Raw genomic sequence first — 18,637 nt, forward strand, 5'->3', positions numbered from 1 at the left:
TGACCATGGCGAGGTAACTCTCGCTCCAACACTTCATCTCTAATAAATGGTGGCACGTTAGAAAGCATAACTTTCTTCGCCGGATTCATAAGCGGAAATACCGGCGTCTGTGTCTCCCGCAACACAACACCCCTCTCAACTATCTTATTCACCTTTTCAATTTAATCTAAGAATATCACTACAGCGCTATTCATCCTTGAGGCTGATTTGATGCTATCATACCCAATGATAGCACCCACAGCCAAGCTACATTCTTCCACTGAACACCCGGCCGCAGCAGGAATCTTTACTCCATGCCTCCGACTAAGTTTTTCAAACTCTACACTTCCGCGAGTGGCCATTGCAACCAGCCCCACCCGCTGGTTGTGCCCTCGCGAAAAACCAACCTTAAAGATCCCACCACCCCTATACGTGCTTAGTGATAGTTAAACAAGATACCCTTAAAACAACTAAACTAATCAATATATTAGAACAAATTCCATTCGCTCTCACAATCACTCCTGCTTGACGACTCACTCCCAGCATGCACTCCGACGAGAGAGAGACAGAGAGAGAGAGAGAGATGGGGAGAGAGAGACAGAGAGAGAGAGAGAGAGAGAGAGAGAGAGATGGGGAGAGTGAGAGAGAGAGAGATGGGGAGAGAGAGAGAGAGAGATGGGGAGAGAGAGAGAGAGAGAGAGAGAGAGAGAGAGAGAGAGAGAGAGAGAGAGAGAGAGAGAGAGAGAGAGAGATGGGGAAAGAGAGAGAGAGAGAGAGCGAGAGAGAGAGAGAGAGAGAGAGAGAGAGAGAGAGAGAGAGAGAGAGGGGAGAGAGAGAGAGAGAGAGAGAGAGAGAGAGAGAGAGAGAGAGAGAGAGAGAGAGAGAGAGAGAGAGAGAGAGAGAGAGAGAGAGATGGGGGGAGAGAGAGAGTAAAGTACAGAGGGATGCACACTGAACGAAAGTGAAACAGAGAAACGGTCTGTTAGCTCTCTCACACTGAAAGAAAGGGAAACAGAGAAACGGTCTGTTAGCTCTCTCACACTGAAAGAAAGGGAAACAGAGAAACGGTCTGTTAGCTCTCTCACACTGAAAGAAAGTGAAACAGAGAAACGGTCTGTTAGCTCTCTCACACTGGAAGAAAGGGAAACAGAGAAACGGTCTGTTAGCTCTCTCACACTGAAAGAAAGGGAAACAGAGAAATGGTCTGTTAGCTCTCTCACACTGAAAGAAAGGGAAACAGAGAAATGGTCTGTTAGCTCTCTCACACTGAAAGATCCGCTCCAATGGTGGAGCTTTTTCACACAGAAGTACAGATAAACAAACACACAACACCCACACACTGTGCAGAGTGGGGTGAGTACTGTGGTCCATCGACCCTGCATGTCCTCTCTCTGCAGGGTACGTGTCATCAACGACATCCCTGCCTGTTCGAGAGGGAGGGGAGAGATATGGGGAGATGGGAGAGAAAAGCTGGGTTCACATTTTTCGGGGTTCTGTCCAAGCGCTGTATGAAGCTGACTAAATATAACAGCATATGACTAAATACATAACTAAATATATTATGTTATTGTACCAGTGTGTTTTACTCATTGCAAGTAGGTGTGAGCAGAGCACACATTTGACGAGAATGGAATATCTACTGTCTTGTTTTTGTAATAGAGTCACAACTTGAGGAAAGTAAGGAGGGAAAGCAAGAGCATAGAGATAGAGGGAAGGGAGGAGAATATGATCTAGAAGGTGATTGACCTGTGTACTGTAACTTCAGGTCATGATTAGTCTCTCTATCAGGATAGAGGTCTGCTACTCTCCATCTTTGCCCTTTACTCTTTTTCTCCTGGCCCAATTTCTGAACCATGTAACGAAGACTAAATGGATGAAGGGCAATACAAATACATCAGTCTGTGTGTCTGTGTGTGTGTCTGTGTGTGTGTCTGTGTGTGTCTGTGTGTGTGTCTGTGTGTGTCTGTGTGTGTCTGTGTGTGTCTGTGTGTGTCTGTGTGTGTGTGTCTGTGTGTCTGTGTGTGTGTCTGTGTGTGTCTGTGTGTGTGTCTGTGTGTGTGTCTGTGTGTGTGTCTGTGTGTGTCTGTGTGTGTGTCTGTGTGTGTGTCTGTGTGTGTGTCTGTGCATGCGTGTGTGTGTCCGTGTGTGCGTGTGTGTGTCTGTGCACGCGTGTGTGTGTCCGTGTGTGCGTGTGTGTGTCTGTGCACGCGTGTGTGTGTCCGTGTGTGCGTGGCCCTAAACATTGTTTGGCAACCAATTCTCTGTCTAACCCCCCATCTCCCTCTCTCTCTAGGTTACTCTGGGGATGTAGCTATGTATCATGACCCAGCAGCTCTTTGGCTTGTCTGTTTCTTGTCAGGTAAGATACTGCACTATTTAGGAGGGAATGTTAAGGTGAGGTATTCAAACACCGTAACCTACATTCTCAGTGGAACACAGCACAAGATTAGTAATCAAATACCTGTCATCATAAGCTAGCCAAGTGTTTTAGAGGCTTAATGTAATTTTTAAATGTGTATATGGATATGTGTTACATGTGATGTATAAATAGCCACAATAACTACACCAAGATGGCTATAGGCTTAATTAGTTGTAGAGCTGATATGTAGGAGCTAAGTTATCATTAACATGCAGCTGATTCTCTCTAAGAGGTTACCACGCGGTGAATATTCCTTTTCTGAGGTCGCTGAAATGGTAGAGCTGGCTAGCGTAAGATAGCAGTGTGGTTCTGTGTGTGTGTGTTTCTGTGTGTGTGTGTGCATGCTCTTGCATGTGTGTGTTTCTGTGTGTGTGAATGTGCGCGCGTGTGTGTTTCTTTGTGTGCGTGTGTGTATGTGCATGTGCGCATGTGTGTGTTTTTGTGTATGTTTCCCTGTGTGTGTGTGTGTGTGTGTGTGTGTGTGTGTGTGTGTGTGTGTGTGTGTGTGTGTGTGTGTGTGTGTGTGTGTGTGTGTGTGTGTGTGTGTGTGTGTGTGTGTGTGTGTGTGCGTGCGTGCGTGCGTCCGTGCGTGCGTGTGTGTGTGTGTGTGTGTGTGCACGCCCGTGTGTAGTATAAGAATGTTTGAAGATATTATTATTTGGCTCATCAGTTGAAAATTGATTTTATGAGCTGCCAATTAGATTACAGCATCCTGTTAAAGAAAGGCCCTGGGTGGAACGGCTGCTAGTCTCAAACGCTATCTGCACCCAAAACACACACACACACACACACACACACACACACACACACACACACACACACACACACACACACACACACACACACACACACACACACACACACACACACACACACACACACACACACACACACACACACACACACACACACACACACACACACACACAGACGATATTGCGCTGGGCACTCATCAAAACACAGGCCAACCAAGTTAATTACAGTGTTGTGCTGAAGGGCTGTGACTTACAGAGAGAGATAAAAAGGGACAGAGAGACAGGGCAGAGAGAGATGGAGAGAGAGGGGGAGAGAGAGGAGGGGAGAGATGAATCGAAAGAGGGGGAGAAAGATGGAAAGAGAGAGAAATGAGGGGTGGGGAGGTCACTCTCAGGACAGTATTTTCGTGTTCTTTTTATGAGGTTCCTCTTTTGTAGATTGAGAATTTATCTTGGAATAAATTGTTTATAGTTTGGGTGTTCGATCGATCGTTAAGGTGACTCTGGACACTTCTTTTTTTCCACACGCGGGTGCACACACACACACACCTTTCCTTGGGGTGTGACGTCAGCTTGAAAGAGCATGGGTGAAACATTTCTAAACACAGACCCTAGTGGGGGATACATTTCTCAAATAGTTGCAGGAGAATCTTATTGACAGCAATGAAAATCCTGGGTTGTTTGGATGACCCAACTGCTGGGTTGTTTGGTTGACCCAACTGCTGGGTTGTTTGGTTGACCCAACTGCTGGGTTGTTTGGATGTCCCAACTGCTGGGTTGTTTGGATGTCCCAACTGCTGGGTTGTTTAGATGTCCCAACTGCTGGGTTGTTTGGATGTCCCAACTGCTGGGTTGTTTAGATGTCCCAACTGCTGGGTTGTTTGGTTGATCCAACTGCTGTGTTGTTTGGATGTCCCTACTGCTGGGTTGTTTGGATGTCCCAACTGCTGGGTTGTTTGGTTGACCCAACTGCTGGGTTGTTTGGATGTCCCAACTGCTGGGTTGTTTGGTTGATCCAACTGCTGGGTTGTTTGGTTGACCCAACTGCTGGGTTGTTTAGATGTCCCAACTGCTGGGTTGTTTGGTTGACCCAACTGCTGGGTTGTTTGGATGTCCCAACTGCTGGGTTGTTTGGTTGATCCAACTGCTGGGTTGTTTGGTTGACCCAACTGCTGGGTTGTTTAGATGTCCCAACTGCTGGGTTGTTTAGATGTCCCAACTGCTGGGTTGTTTGGTTGACCCAACTGCTGGGTTGTTTGGATGTCCCAACTGCTGGGTTGTTTGGATGTCCCAACTGCTGGGTTGTTTAGATGTCCCAACTGCTGGGTTGTTTGGTTGATCCAACTGCTGGGTTGTTTGGATGTCCCAACTGCTGGGTTGTTTGGTTGACCCAACTGCTGGGTTGTTTAGATGTCCCAACTGCTGGGTTGTTTGGTTGACCCAACTGCTGGGTTGTTTGGATGTCCCAACTGCTGGGTTGTTTGGATGTCCCAACTGCTGGGTTGTTTAGATGTCCCTACTGCTGGGTTGTTTGGTTGATCCAACTGCTGGGTTGTTTGGTTGACCCAACTGCTGGGTTGTTTGGATGTCCCAACTGCTGGGTTGTTTGGATGTCCCAACTGCTGGGTTGTTTAGATGTCCCAACTGCTGGGTTGTTTGGTTGATCCAACTGCTGGGTTGTTTGGATGTCCCAACTGCTGGGTTGTTTAGATGTCCCAACTGCTGGGTTGTTTGGTTGACCCAACTGCTGGGTTGTTTGGATGTCCCAACTGCTGGGTTGTTTGGATGTCCCAACTGCTGGGTTGTTTAGATGTCCCAACTGCTGGGTTGTTTGGTTGATCCAACTGCTGGGTTGTTTGGTTGACCCAACTGCTGGGTTGTTTAGATGTCCCAACTGCTGGGTTGTTTGGTTGATCCAACTGCTGGGTTGTTTGGTTGACCCAACTGCTGGGTTGTTTAGATGTCCCAACTGCTGGGTTGTTTGGTTGACCCAACTGCTGGGTTGTTTGGATGTCCCAACTGCTGGGTTGTTTGGATGTCCCAACTGCTGGGTTGTTTGGATGTCCCAACTGCTGGGTTGTTTGGATGTCCCAACTGCTGGGTTGTTTGGTTGACCCAACTGCTGGGTTGTTTGGTTGACCCAACTGCTGGGTTGTTTGGATGTCCCAACTGCTGGGTTGTTTGGTTGACCCAACTGCTGGGTTGTTTGGATGTCCCAACTGCTGGGTTGTTTGGATGTCCCAACTGCTGGGTTGTTTGGTTGACCCAACTGCTGGGTTGTTTGGTTGACCCAACTGCTGGGTTGTTTGGATGTCCCAACTGCTGGGTTGTTTGGATGTCCCAACTGCTGGGTTGTTTGGATGACCCAACTGCTGGGTTGCAGGCATTGGTTCACATAGTTGGGTTGTTTTCTTTCACATCTCTTAGATGTTAAGTCCCCCAAAATGGGAGACTTTGAGCGGTTCTGGCCTGGTTCGGACTGACATCTTGGTGACCAAGTGCTCTGTGAACGCTGTAGGGTCCCGGGCCTTATAGTGCCAGAAAGCCTCATCTGTCTGCTCTCCCCTACCACTCTCTTAGCAGAGCTGACTTGAAGTGTCAGGTTTCATATCCCACATTTGCATAGGGGGTGACGTGTCACACTTTCGATTTTCTCTTCGTCTGAGCTAGTGAGCCCAGCCTGGCAAACCATAAATGAAAAGTGGCTGTCTAGCGAATCTTGCTGTCACAGTCTCAGATGGATTTAGAGCTCTCAACATGAAACCATTCTATATAATTTCATAGAATTGAAACAAGGCCACTTTTCTTGGTCAAAGACGGACGAAATCACTTTGTGCTTAAAGTTAAAGTTGTAACAAGTCTGCACACATTTGAATGGTGTCTCTTTGCCGCTCAGTGGAGGTTTAGGAGATAATGATTTGTTGTCAGTTATATGAAATAGTCACTAAGTACGATCATATTTATTTTACAGTAATAAGAAATGTGAAATAATATAACATTTGATTGTTACTATATTTAGAAAGCATTTCAGTAATTTCAAGCCCTATTGACCCACTTTCGTTGATTAGGAAATAAATCATACATTATTTTTCATATTTTCATATTATTTTGTTATATGTACTTGAGCTTGTGTCCAAAAGTGAGTACACATCAGCAATTCAAGTAAAACAATGACCAGAAAGGTGAGTTCCAGACGTTTCTATGGTCATGCAACATTACCACGTCTTGTTAATGGCCATCTGATTAAAAATAATTACTTTTGGATATGTCTATTTATGCAGAAATCTCATTTCTTAAAGAGCAAAGATGGGTTGTTAATGCTGGGTTATTGGTGCTGGGTAATTGAGATATTACACAGCAGGTCAGATCAGAAGACAGAAGGCGTAGCTTATTATGGGCAGGGCTTTCAGATATATATATTTTTGGCCAACTGTGAGAGTAAATCTAATCCCTGTTCATCTGTTTCTCTTGCATTGTTATCAAATGTTACTGTTGAACACAGAGTTATGAAGCTTCAATTAGCCTTATAGTAGCAAAGCGCATGCCCCACCCACCTGAGGATCTGTCTTTTTCAAATCAAATGTCAAATCAAATCAAATGTTATTTGTCACATGCGCCGAATACCGTGAAATGCTTACTCACAAGTACTTAACCAACAATGCAGTTTTAAGAAAATAGATATTTACTAAATAAACTAAAGTACTTTTTTTTTATAACACAATAAAATAACTATCATTTAGGCTAAATACAGGGGGTACTGGTACAGTGTCAGTGTGCACGGGTACAGATTGGTCGAGATCATTTGTACATGTAGGTAGGGGTAAAGTTACTATGCATAGATAATAAACAGCGAGTAGCAGCAGTGTAAAAACAAAGGGGGTGTCAGTGCAAAATAGTCTGTGTGGCCATTTGACAAATTGTTCAGCAGTCATATTGCTTGGGGGTAGAAAGTATTAAGGAGCCTTTTGGACCTAGACTTGGCGCTCTGGTACTGCTTGCCATGCGGTAGCAGAGAGAACAGTCTATGACTTGGGTGACTGGAGTCTTTGAGAATTTATGAGGCCTTCCTCTGACACCACCTGGTTTAAAGGTCCTGGGTGGCAGGAAGCTTGACCCCAGGGACGTACTTGGCCGTACGCACTACCCTCTGTAGCACCTTACGGTCAGATGCAGAGCAGTTGCCATACCAGTTGGGGATGCTCTCGATGGTGCAGCTGTAGAACGTTTTGAGGATCTGGGGACCCATGCCAAATCTTGATGGGGAAAAGGTGTTGTCGTGCCCTCTTCACGACCGTCTTGGTGTTTTTATACCATGATAGTTCGTTGGTGATGTGGACACCAAGGAGCTTGAAACTCTCGACCCGCTCCACTACAGCCCCGTCCATGTTAATGGGGGCCTGTTTGGCTTGCCTTTTCCTGTAGTCCACAATCAGCTTCTTTGTCTTGCTCACATTGAGGGAGAGATTGTTGTCCTGGCACCACACTGCCAGGTCTCTGACCTCCTTCCTATAGACTGTCTCATCGTCAGTGATCAGGCCTACCACTGTTGTGTCGACTAAATGATGGTGTTGGGAGTCGTGTTTGGCCATGCAGTCATGGGGGAACAGGGAGTACAGGAGGGGACTAAGTACACACCCCTGAGGGGCCCCAGTGTTGAGGATCGGCGTGGCATATGTGTTATTGCCTACCATTACAACCTGGGGGTTTTGTGGGCACTATGGTTTTGAATGCTGAGGTGTAGTCAATGAACAGCATACTGACATAGGTGTTCCTTTTGTCCAGGTGGGAAAGGGCGTGCGATTGAGATTGTGTCACATGTGGATCTATTTCCTGTGTTTTAGGGGTACAAAATCCACTTGTCACTTAAATATCCCTTGATTTATTGGATTCATTTTACACCTGCGACTCTTTTAGCTTGTGCCTGTCGTTTTTTCCCGTTTAATGTTACGACTGTGGAAATCAAATAAAATCAAAAAACATTTTATTGGTCACATTCACGTGTTTAGCAGATGTTATTGCATGTGCAAATTATTGTGCTTCTAGTTCCAACAGTGCTGCAATATCTAACAAGTAATATCTAACAATTTCACAACATATACCCAATACACACAAATCTAAGTAAGGAATATATGGATGAGCAATGTCAGAGTGGCATAGACTAAGATACAGTAGAATAGTATAGAATACAGTATTTATATGAGATGAGTAATGCAAGATATGCAAACATTATTAAAGTGACATAATTCAATTGCTAGTGTTCCATTTATTAGTGGCCAATGAGTATGTGTATATAGTTAGCAGCCTCACTGTGCTAGTGATGGCTATTTAACAGTCTGATGGCCTTGAGATAGAAGCTGTTTTTCAGTCTCTCGGTCTCCGCTTTGATGCACCTGTATTTACTTCGCTTTCTGGATGATAGCGGGGTGAACAGGCAGTGGCTCGTGTGGTTGTTGTCTTTGATGATCAGTTTGGCCTTCCTGTGACATCGGGTGCTATAGGTCTCCTGGAGGGCAGGTAGTTTGCCCCCAGTGATGCGTTGTGCAGACCTCACTATCCTCTGGAGAGCCTTGCGGTTGTGGGTGGTGCGTGTTTGTAATGACCTGTCAAACACAAACTGGCTGAAATGTGCTCAATGGAATCTGTTGGATTTCCATTGAATCTGTAAGAATGCTAATGCTTCGTCTGGGATTTAACGCACCATCTCGACACTCACATGAGAAGAAAGATGACACTATTTTGATTGGTGTTCATTTTTTTGAGAATTTTAAATGTTTAGATAGGTCTAATCGAGAGACAAGTGTGTTGATCTTCTTATCCGAGGGTATCCTGCTATTGACACACTTGTTGAATTATGAAAGAGAACATGACAACAACAGTAATTGAGGTAGTCTAGACAGCGCAGGAGAATGCAGGTAGGGTAGACAGAGCAGGAGAATGCAGGTAGGGTAGACAGAGCAGGAGAATGCAGGTAGGGTAGACAGAGCAGGAGAATGCGGGTAGGGTAGACAGAGCAGGTAGGGTAGACAGAGCAGGAGAATGCGGGTAGGGTAGACAGAGTAGGAGAATGCGGGTAGGGTAGACAGAGCAGGAGAATGCGGGTAGGGTAGACAGCGCAGGAGAATGCAGGTAGGGTAGACAGAGCTGCTCTGGCTCCCCAATGGTGGAACAAACTCCCTCACGACGCCAGGACAGCGGAGTCAATCACCACCTTCCGGAGACACCTGAAACCCCACCTCTTTAAGGAATACCTAGGATAGGATAAAGTAATCCTTCTCACCCCCCCTCCCCCCCTTAAAATATTTAGATGCACTATTGTAAAGTGGTTGTTCCACTGGATGTCATAAGGTGAATGCACCAATTTGTAAGTCGCTCTGGATAAGAGCGTCTGCTAAATGACTTAAATGTAATGTAAATGTAGAGCCTGTAGAGTAGACAGAGCAGGAGAATGCGGGTAGGGTAGACAGAGCAGGTAGGATAGACAGCGCATGAGAATGCAGGTAGGGTAGACAGAGCAGGTAGGGTAGACAGAGCAGGTAGTGTAGACATAGCAGGTAGGGTAGACAGAGCAAGCAGGGTAGACAGAGCAGGTAGGATAGACAGAGCAGGTAGGGTAGACAGCGCAGGTAGGGTAGACAGAGCAGGTAGTGTAGACAGAGCAGGTAGGGTAGACAGAGAAGGTAGTGTAGACAGAGCAGGTAGTGTAGACAGAGACAGTGTTTGGTGGACAGAGCAGGTAGGGTAGACAGAGCAGGTAGGGTAGACATAGCAGGTAGGGTAGACAGAGCAGGTAGTGTAGACAGAGCAGGTAGGGTAGACAGAGCAGGTAGGGTAGACAGAACAGGTAGTGTAGACAGAGCAGGTAGGGTAGACATAGCAGGTAGGGTAGACAGAACAGGTAGTGTAGACAGAGCAGGTAGGGTAGACAGAGCAGGTAGGGTAGACAGAGCAGTTAGGTTGACAGAGCAGGTGGGGTAGACAGAGCAGGTAGGGTAGACATAGCAGGTAGGGTAGACAGAGCAGGTAGGGTAGACATAGCAGGTAGGGTAGACAGAGCAGGTAGGGTAGACAGAGCAGGTAGGGTAGACATAGCAGGTAGGGTAGACAGAGCAGGTAGGGTGGACATAGCAGGTAGGGTAGACAGAGCAGGTAGGGTAGACAGAGCAGGTAGGGTAGACAGAGTCCGTGTTTGGTGGTTGCCATCGCAAATATGTGATTGGAACAGTAGCAACAGAACATATGATGCAACAAACACGTCTGAATAGCATTGTTGTCTGAAAAGCATCTCAACAATGTTTTGTACTGATGGGAAATAAAGGTCTTCACAACTTTATTCCTTAATTTTTACCTTTTACATTAAAAGATAAATGCGAACTTCGTCTTCCAAGCATCACATGGAACACATCCACAGTCAAACTTATTCCATAAACCGGTCTAAATAACAGGTTGCCCTGACTAAAAACAAAACATGTTTGTGACCTAACAGCTAGACTTGTTTACAATGTACCACATCTCTGGTGAACACAAGGGAGAAATGTCATATTGTTTAGAGAAGAGATCATGTCAGCTAAGCTAACAGCAGCTACATTCTTTATGATGGCAGACATTTTTTATAAAAAGAAAATGTATAAGCTCAATAAAAATACAGCCCCTGGAAAGGGGATTCTGAGCTGGCAACCCTGAGTAACAACAGTTACAATCAAGTCAATCAGTTACAATCAAGTCAGTCGAGTGAACCATTCCTTCACCTCATTGTGTTATAACATCTTTGGTCTGACAGATGTTTACGTGACAACCAGAATGTATTGTATGATGTCAACAAACATAGCGCTACACATACACGTTATGATCACCAGTATGTTGACACCTGCTCGTCGAACATCTCATTTCAAAATCACGGGCATTAATATGGAGTTGGTCCTCCCTTTGCTTCAATAACAGCCTCCACTCTTTTGGGAAGTCTTTCTACTAGATGTTGGAACATTGCTGCGGGGAATTGCTTCCATTCAGCAACAAGAGCATTAGTGAGGTCAGGCACTGATGTTGGGCAATTAGGCCTGGCTTGCAGTTGGCATTCCAAATCATCCCAAAGGTTGGAGTTGAGTTGAGGTTGGAGCTGCCTGATGGTGTAGCGTGATTCATCACTCCAGAGAACACATTTCCACTGCTCCAGAGTCCATTATGACAAAGCGAAAACAGGTTTTTAGAAATGATAGCAAATAAATAAAAAAAAGAAATACCTTATTTACATAAGTATTCAGACCCTTTTATATGAGACTCAAAATTGAGCTCAGGTGCATCCTGTTTCCATTGATTCTCCTTGAGATGTTTCTAAAACTTGATAAGAGTCTACCTGTGGTAAATGCAATTGATTGGACATGATTTGGAAAGGTACACAACAAACTGAACAAACAGGGGAGAAGGGCCTTGGTCAGGGAGGTGACCAAGAAGCCGATGGTCACTCTGACAGAGCCCCATAGTTCCTCTGCAGCACTCCACCAATCAGGCCTTAATGGTAGAGTGGCTAGACGGAAGCCACTCCTCCATAAAAGCCACATGACAGCCCACTTGGAGTTTGCCTAAAGGACTCTCAGACCAACAAGATTCTCTAGCCTGATGAAACCAAGATTGAACTATTTGGCCTGGAAACCTGGCACCGTCCCTACAGTGAAGCATGGTGGTAGCAGCATCATGCTCTGGGGATGTTTTTCAGAGGCAGGGACTGGCAGACTAGTCAGGATCGAGTGAAAGAGGAGTGTAGACAGGGCAGGTAGGGTAGACGGAGGAGGTAGTGTAGACAGAGCAGGTAGGGTAGAGAGAGCAAGTAGTGTAGACAAAGCAAGTAGGGTAGACAGAGCAGGTAGGGTAGACATAGCAGGTAGGGTAGACAGAGCAGGTAGTGTAGTCATAGCAGGTAGGGTAGACATAACAGTGGGGGGAGACAGAGCAGGTAGTGTAGTCATAGCAGGTAGGGTAGACATAGCAGGTAGTGTAGACAAAGCAGGTAGTGTAGTCATAGCAGGTAGGGTAGACAGAGCAGGTAGTAGTGTAGTCATGGCAGGTAGGGTAGTCATAGCAGGTAGGGTAGACATAGCAGTTAGGGTAGACAGAGCAGGTAGTGTAGTCATAGCAGGTAGGTAGACAGAGCAGGTAGGGTAGACAGAGCAGGTAGGGTCAACATAGCAGGTAGTGTAGACAGAGCAGGTAGGGTAGACAGAGCAGGTAGGGTAGACAGAGCAGGTAGGGTAGACAGAGCAGGTAGGGTAGACATAGCAGGTAGGGTAGACAGAGCAGGTAGGGTCAACATAGCAGGTAGTGTAGACAGAGCAGGTAGGGTAGACAGAGCAGGTAGGGTAGACAGAGCAGATAGGGTAGACATAGCAGGTAGGGTAGACAGAGCAGGTAGTGTAGACAGAGCAGGTAGGGTAGACAGAGCAGATAGGGTAGACATAGCAGGTAGGGTAGACAGAGCAGGTAGTGTAGACATAGCAGGTAGGGTAGACAGAGCAGGTAGTGTAGACAGAGCAGGTAGGGTAGAGAGAGCAGGTAGTGTAGACAAAGCAGGTAGGGTAGACAGAGCAGGTAGGGTAGACATAGCAGGTAGGGTAATCATAGCAGGTAGGGTAGACATAGCAGTTAGGGTAGACAGAGCAGGTAGTGTAGTCATAGCAGGTAGGTAGACAGAGCAGGTAGGGTAGACAGAGCAGGTAGGGTCAACATAGCAGGTAGGGTAACAGAGCAGGTAGGGTAGACAGAGCAGGTAGGGTAGACAGAGCAGATAGGGTAGACATAGCAGGTAGGGTAGACAGAGCAGGTAGGGTCAACATAGCAGGTAGTGTAGACAGAGCAGGTAGGGTAGACAGATCAGATAGGGTAGACAGAGCAGGTAGGGTAGACAGAGCAGGTAGTGTAGACAGAGCAGGTAGGGTAGACATAGCAGGTAGGGTAAACAAAGCAGGTAGGGTAGACAGAGCAGGTAGGGTAGACATAGCAGGTAGGGTAGACATAGCAGGTAGGGTAGACAGAGCAGGTAGGGTAGACAGAGCAGGTAGGGTCAACATAGCAGGTAGGGTAGACAGAGCAGGTAGGGTAGACAGAGCAGGTAGGGTAGACAGAGCAGATAGGGTAGACATAGCAGGTAGGGTAGACAGAGCAGGTAGGGTCAACATAGCAGGTAGTGTAGACAGAGCAAGTAGGGTAGACAGAGCAGATAGGCTAGACAGAGCAGGTAGGGTAGACAGAGCAGGTAGTGTAGACAGAGCAGGTAGGGTCAACATAGCAGGTAGTGTAGTCATAGCAGGTAGGGTAGACATAACAGTGGGGGGGAGACAGAGCAGGTAGTGTAGTCATAGCAGGTAGGGTAGACATAGCAGGTAGTGTAGACAGAGCAGGTAGTGTAGTCATAGCAGGTAGGGTAGACAGAGCAGGTAGTGTAGTCATGGCAGGTAGGGTAGTCATAGCAGGTAGGGTAGACATAACAGTTAGGGTAAACAGAGCAGGTAGTGTAGTCATAGCAGGTAGGTAGACAGAGCAGGTAGGGTAGACAGAGCAGGTAGGGTCAACATAGCAGGTAGTGTAGACAGAGCAGGTAGGGTAGACAGAGCAGGTAGGGTAGACAGAGCAGGTAGGGTAGACAGAGCAGGTAGGGTCAACATAGCAGGTAGTGTAGACAGAGCAGGTAGGGTCACAGAGCAGGTAGGGTAGACAGAGCAGATAGGGTAGACATAGCAGGTAGGGTAGACAGAGCAGGTAGTGTAGACAGAGCAGGTAGGGTAGACAGAGCAGATAGGGTAGACATAGCAGGTAGGGTAGACAGAGCAGGTAGTGTAGACATAGCAGGTAGGGTAGACAGAGCAGGTAGTGTAGACAGAGCAGGTAGGGTAGAGAGAGTAGGTAGTGTAGACAAAGCAGGTAGGGTAGACAGAGCAGGTAGGGTAGACATAGCAGGTAGGGTAGACAGAGCAGGTAGGGTAACCATAACAGGTAGGGTAGACAGAGCAGGTAGTGTAGTCATAGCAGGTAGGGTAGACAGAGCAGATAGGGTAGACAGAGCAGGTAGGGTAGACAGAGCAGGTAGTGTAGACAGAGCAGGTAGGGTAGACATAGAAGGTAGGGTAGACAGAGCAGGTAGGGTAGACAGAGCAGGTAGGGTAGACATAGCAGGTAGGGTAGACATAGCAGGTAGGGTAGACAGAGCAGGTAGGGTAGACAGAGCAGGTAGGGTAGACATAGCAGGTAGGGTAGACAGAGCAGGTAGGGTAGACAGAGCAGGTAGGGTAGACAGAGCAGGTAGGGTAGACATAGCAGGTAGGGTAGACAGAGCAGGTAGGGTAGACAGAGCAGGTAGGGTAGACAGAGCAGGTAGGGTAGACAGAGCAGGTAGGGTAGACAGAGCAGGTGGGGTAGACAGAGCAGGTAGGGAAGACAGAGCAGGTAGGGTAGACAGAGCAGGTAGGGTAGACAGAGCAGGTAGGGTAGACAGAGTCCGTGTTTGGTGGTTGCCATCGCAAATATGTGATTGGAACAGTAGCAACAGAACATATGATGCAACAAACACGTCTGAATAGCATTGTTGTCTGAAAAGCATCTCAACAATGTTTTGTACTGATGGGAAATAAAGGTCTTCACAACTTTATTCCTTAATTTTTACCTTTTACATTAAAAGATAAATGTGAACTTCGTCTTCCAAGCATCACATGGAACACATCCACAGTCGAACTTATTCCATAAACCGGTCTAAATAACAGGTTGCCCTGACTAAAAACAAAACATGTTTGTGACCTAACAGCTAGACTTGTTTACAAAGTACCACATCTCTGGTGAACACAAGGGAGAAATGTCATATTGTTTAGAGAAGAGATCATGTCAGCTAAGCTAACAGCAGCTACATTCTTTATGATGGCAGACATTTTTTTTATAAAAAGAAAATGTATAAGCTAAATAAAAATACAGCCCCTGGAAAGAGGATTCTGAGCTGGCAACCCTGAGTAACAACAGTTACAATCAAGTCAATCAGTTACCTCTGAAACACATCCCCAGAGCATGATGCTGCCACCACCATGCTTCACTGTAGGGATGGTGCCATATCAAGAAGCTGATTAAACAATATGATCATTACACAGGTGCACCTTGTGCTGGGGACAATAAAAGGATACTCTGAAATGTGCAGTTTTGTCACACAACACAATGCCACAGATGTCGCAAGTTTTGAGGAAGCGTGCAATTTGCATGCTGACTGCCGGAATGTCCACCAGAGCTGTTGCCAGATAATTTAATGTTAATTTATTTAGCAGAAGCCGCCTCCTACGTTGTTTTAGAGTATTTGGCAGTATGTCCAACCGGCCTCACAACCGCAGACCACGTATATGGCGTCGTGTGGGCGGGTTATTTGCTGATGTCAACGTTGTAAACAGAGAGTCCCTGGTGGCATTGGGATTGAGGTATGGACAGGCATAAGCTACGGACAGCAAACACAATTGCATTTTATCGATGGCAATTTACCCTATGTTTTGGCATGATAATGCAGGGCCCCATGTCGCAAGGAACTGTACATTTCCCAGTTCTTTTATGGCCTGCATACTGTACTGACCAGACATGTCACCCATTGAGCATGACAACGTATTCCAGTTCCGCCAATATCCAGCAACTTCACGCAGCCATTCAAGAGAAGTGGGGCATGTATCTGTCTATTCTGTCCAATATTTACCCAGCGCTGGGTTACCAAATAACCCACATTTTGCTGTTTTTAACCCAGCATTCTTTAGAGTGTACTGTTTGGGACTACCTGAACCTAAAGTACAAAAGGAGTACATTAATAGTAGTGTGTTTTATACCTAGCAGTGTTGGGTTCAGATTAGAGTGTATACGCAGAAACAGCCCCTTGCAGTATCAGAGCTCAGAGTTGACTCCGTCTCAGAGACGCTTTTATCCTCCTACCTGCTGACACACACTCACACACATGCATTCATGCTCGCATGCACACTCACACACACACTCATGCACATGCACACTCATGCATGCATTTATGTCACACACACACATTCTCTCTCTCTCAGTTCAGACTGATTTTGAAGACAGTACTCAGATCATACATAGTTAACACTTCTCTCTCTTTCTCTCTAGCTCTGGTGTGTTGAAGGAACATATGTGTTGTAAGGCATTAGGTTGTTGGTTGTGAAGAGACAGTGGTACTAGTTATGCTGCTTGGTAGATAGTCTGGGTTTAGGGAGACAGAGGGAGCTTTAGTTGAGGAGATAGTATCAGCTCGGTCGCACACGCGCACACACGCACGCACGCACGCACGCACGCACACACACACACACACACACACACACACACACACACACACACACACACACACACACACACACACAGCGGTGGCATCAGAACATTGGGCTTTTATATCAGCATGCCATCTGAACAGACTTATCCTGATACAGCCACAGGCATACACACACACACATACTCACATGCACACATGGTATTGCGCAGTAGGAAGAGTAACAGAGTTTGCTGCAGTAGAGAGAGATTGGGGAAAGAGGGCAAGAGAAGGAGGCAGAAATAGGGCGAGATAAAGGGAGAGAAGTGGAGAGTGAGAGAGGGGGGGGGCAACATTCTCCAAATCCATTTAGTCATGGTCTGACTGTTTGTGAAGTAAACATTACTGTCAGCTCTTGTTAACAAAACCCCAAAACTCTCACATCTTTGAGACCAGCAGAAAACATTGAGTTTGTCACCTGTACTGTAGATACATTGGGCTTCTTTAGTTGTTTAGCCTGATCTCTTGATATTCTGTCACCCCCCCCACCCCTCTCTTCTCTCCTTTAGAAGGTCTGATGTCCAGACTCTGTGCTCTTCCATGTATGGTCCAGTGGAACTCTCCTTGACCATTAGATGGACTACCAACAGTTCCAGCAGTTACTGCGACCGCACCTCACAACTCCCTTACCTTGACCCTTGACCCCTTAGCTTTAAACCCTCACCCCTGACCCATACTCTTAACCTCGAGCCCCTCACTCCTCCTAATCCTTAACCTTACTCCCCCTCTCCCCTCTCTCCCTCCCTCCCTTCCTTCCTCTCATCTCTTGTCCTCTCCTGTCCTGTCCTCTCCTCCCCTCTCCACCATGTTATCCCGTATCACCACAGTCCTCTTAGCTGTTTTGTGTCAATGTGTGCTGGTGTCTCTCGGGGTGGACCCCCCTCACCCCCGTCGGGAGATCCGGATCGAGGGTGACCTGGTTCTGGGGGGGCTGTTCCCAGTCCATGAGAAGGGGGGAGGGATAGAGGAGTGTGGGAGGGTGAACGAGGACAGGGGGATCCAGAGGTTGGAGGCCATGCTGTTTGCTATAGACAGGATCAACTCTGATCCTACTCTACTGCCTGGAGTCAGTCTGGGAGTTCACATACTGGACACCTGTTCTAGAGATACATACGCACTGGAACAGGTTGGTGAGCACTCAAACACATACACACCCACACACATACGCACCCACACACATACGCACCCACACCCACACACATACACACCCACACACGTACACACCCACACACATACGCACCCACACACATACGCACCCACACACATACGGACCCACACACATACGCACCCACACACATACGCACCCACACCCACACACATACACACCCACACACATACGCACCCACACTCACACACATACACACCCACACACATACGCACTCACACACATACACACCCACACAGATACACACCCACACATACACACCCACACACATACGCACCCACACCTACACACATACGCACCCACACCCACACACATACGCACTCACACACATACACACCCACACACATACGCACCCACACTCACACACATACACACCCACACACATACGCACCCACACACATACGCACCCACACCCACTCACACACATACAAACCCACACACATACGCACCCACACCCACACACATACGCACCCACACACATACGCACCCACACCCACACACATACGCACCCACACGCACACACATACGCACCCACACACATACGCACTCACACACATAAGCACCCACACACATACGCACCCACACCCACACACATACACACCCACACACATACGCACCCACACCCACACACATACGCACCCACACCCACACACATACGCACCCACACACATACGCACTCACACACATAAGCACCCACACACATACGCACCCACACCCACACACATACGCACCCACACACATACGCACTCACACACATAAGCACCCACACACATACGCACCCACACCCACACACATACGCACCCACACACATACGCACTCACACACATAAGCACCCACACACATACGCACCCACACCCACACACATACGCACCCACACACATACGCACTCACACACATACGCACCCACACCCACACGCACCCATACACATACGCACCCACACCCACACACATACGCACCCACACACATACGCACCCACACCCACACGCATACGCACTCACACACA

The 18,637-nt window shown here is 47.1% G+C and overlaps 1 protein-coding gene across 4 annotated transcripts in view; it reads left to right on the forward strand.

Moving 5' to 3' along the window:
• The window catches only part of LOC124036234 (metabotropic glutamate receptor 3-like), a 71,263-nt gene that overhangs the window by 15,060 nt on the left and 37,566 nt on the right, over positions 1-18,637 (forward strand). For 2 of the 4 annotated variants that reach the window (XM_046350535.1, XM_046350545.1), the window contains exons 2-3: positions 2,273-2,338; positions 16,978-17,594. In XM_046350535.1, coding sequence (XP_046206491.1) covers positions 17,274-17,594 — 321 coding nt within the window. In that variant the 5' untranslated portion in view covers positions 2,273-2,338; positions 16,978-17,273. The remainder of the gene's footprint in view (positions 1-2,272; positions 2,339-16,977; positions 17,595-18,637) is intronic. The other 2 variants (XM_046350553.1, XM_046350560.1) reach the window with 1 other exon arrangement.

This window comes from Oncorhynchus gorbuscha, linkage group LG01 (genome assembly GCF_021184085.1).
Source record: "Oncorhynchus gorbuscha isolate QuinsamMale2020 ecotype Even-year linkage group LG01, OgorEven_v1.0, whole genome shotgun sequence".
Classification (NCBI taxonomy): Eukaryota; Metazoa; Chordata; class Actinopteri; order Salmoniformes; family Salmonidae; genus Oncorhynchus; species Oncorhynchus gorbuscha.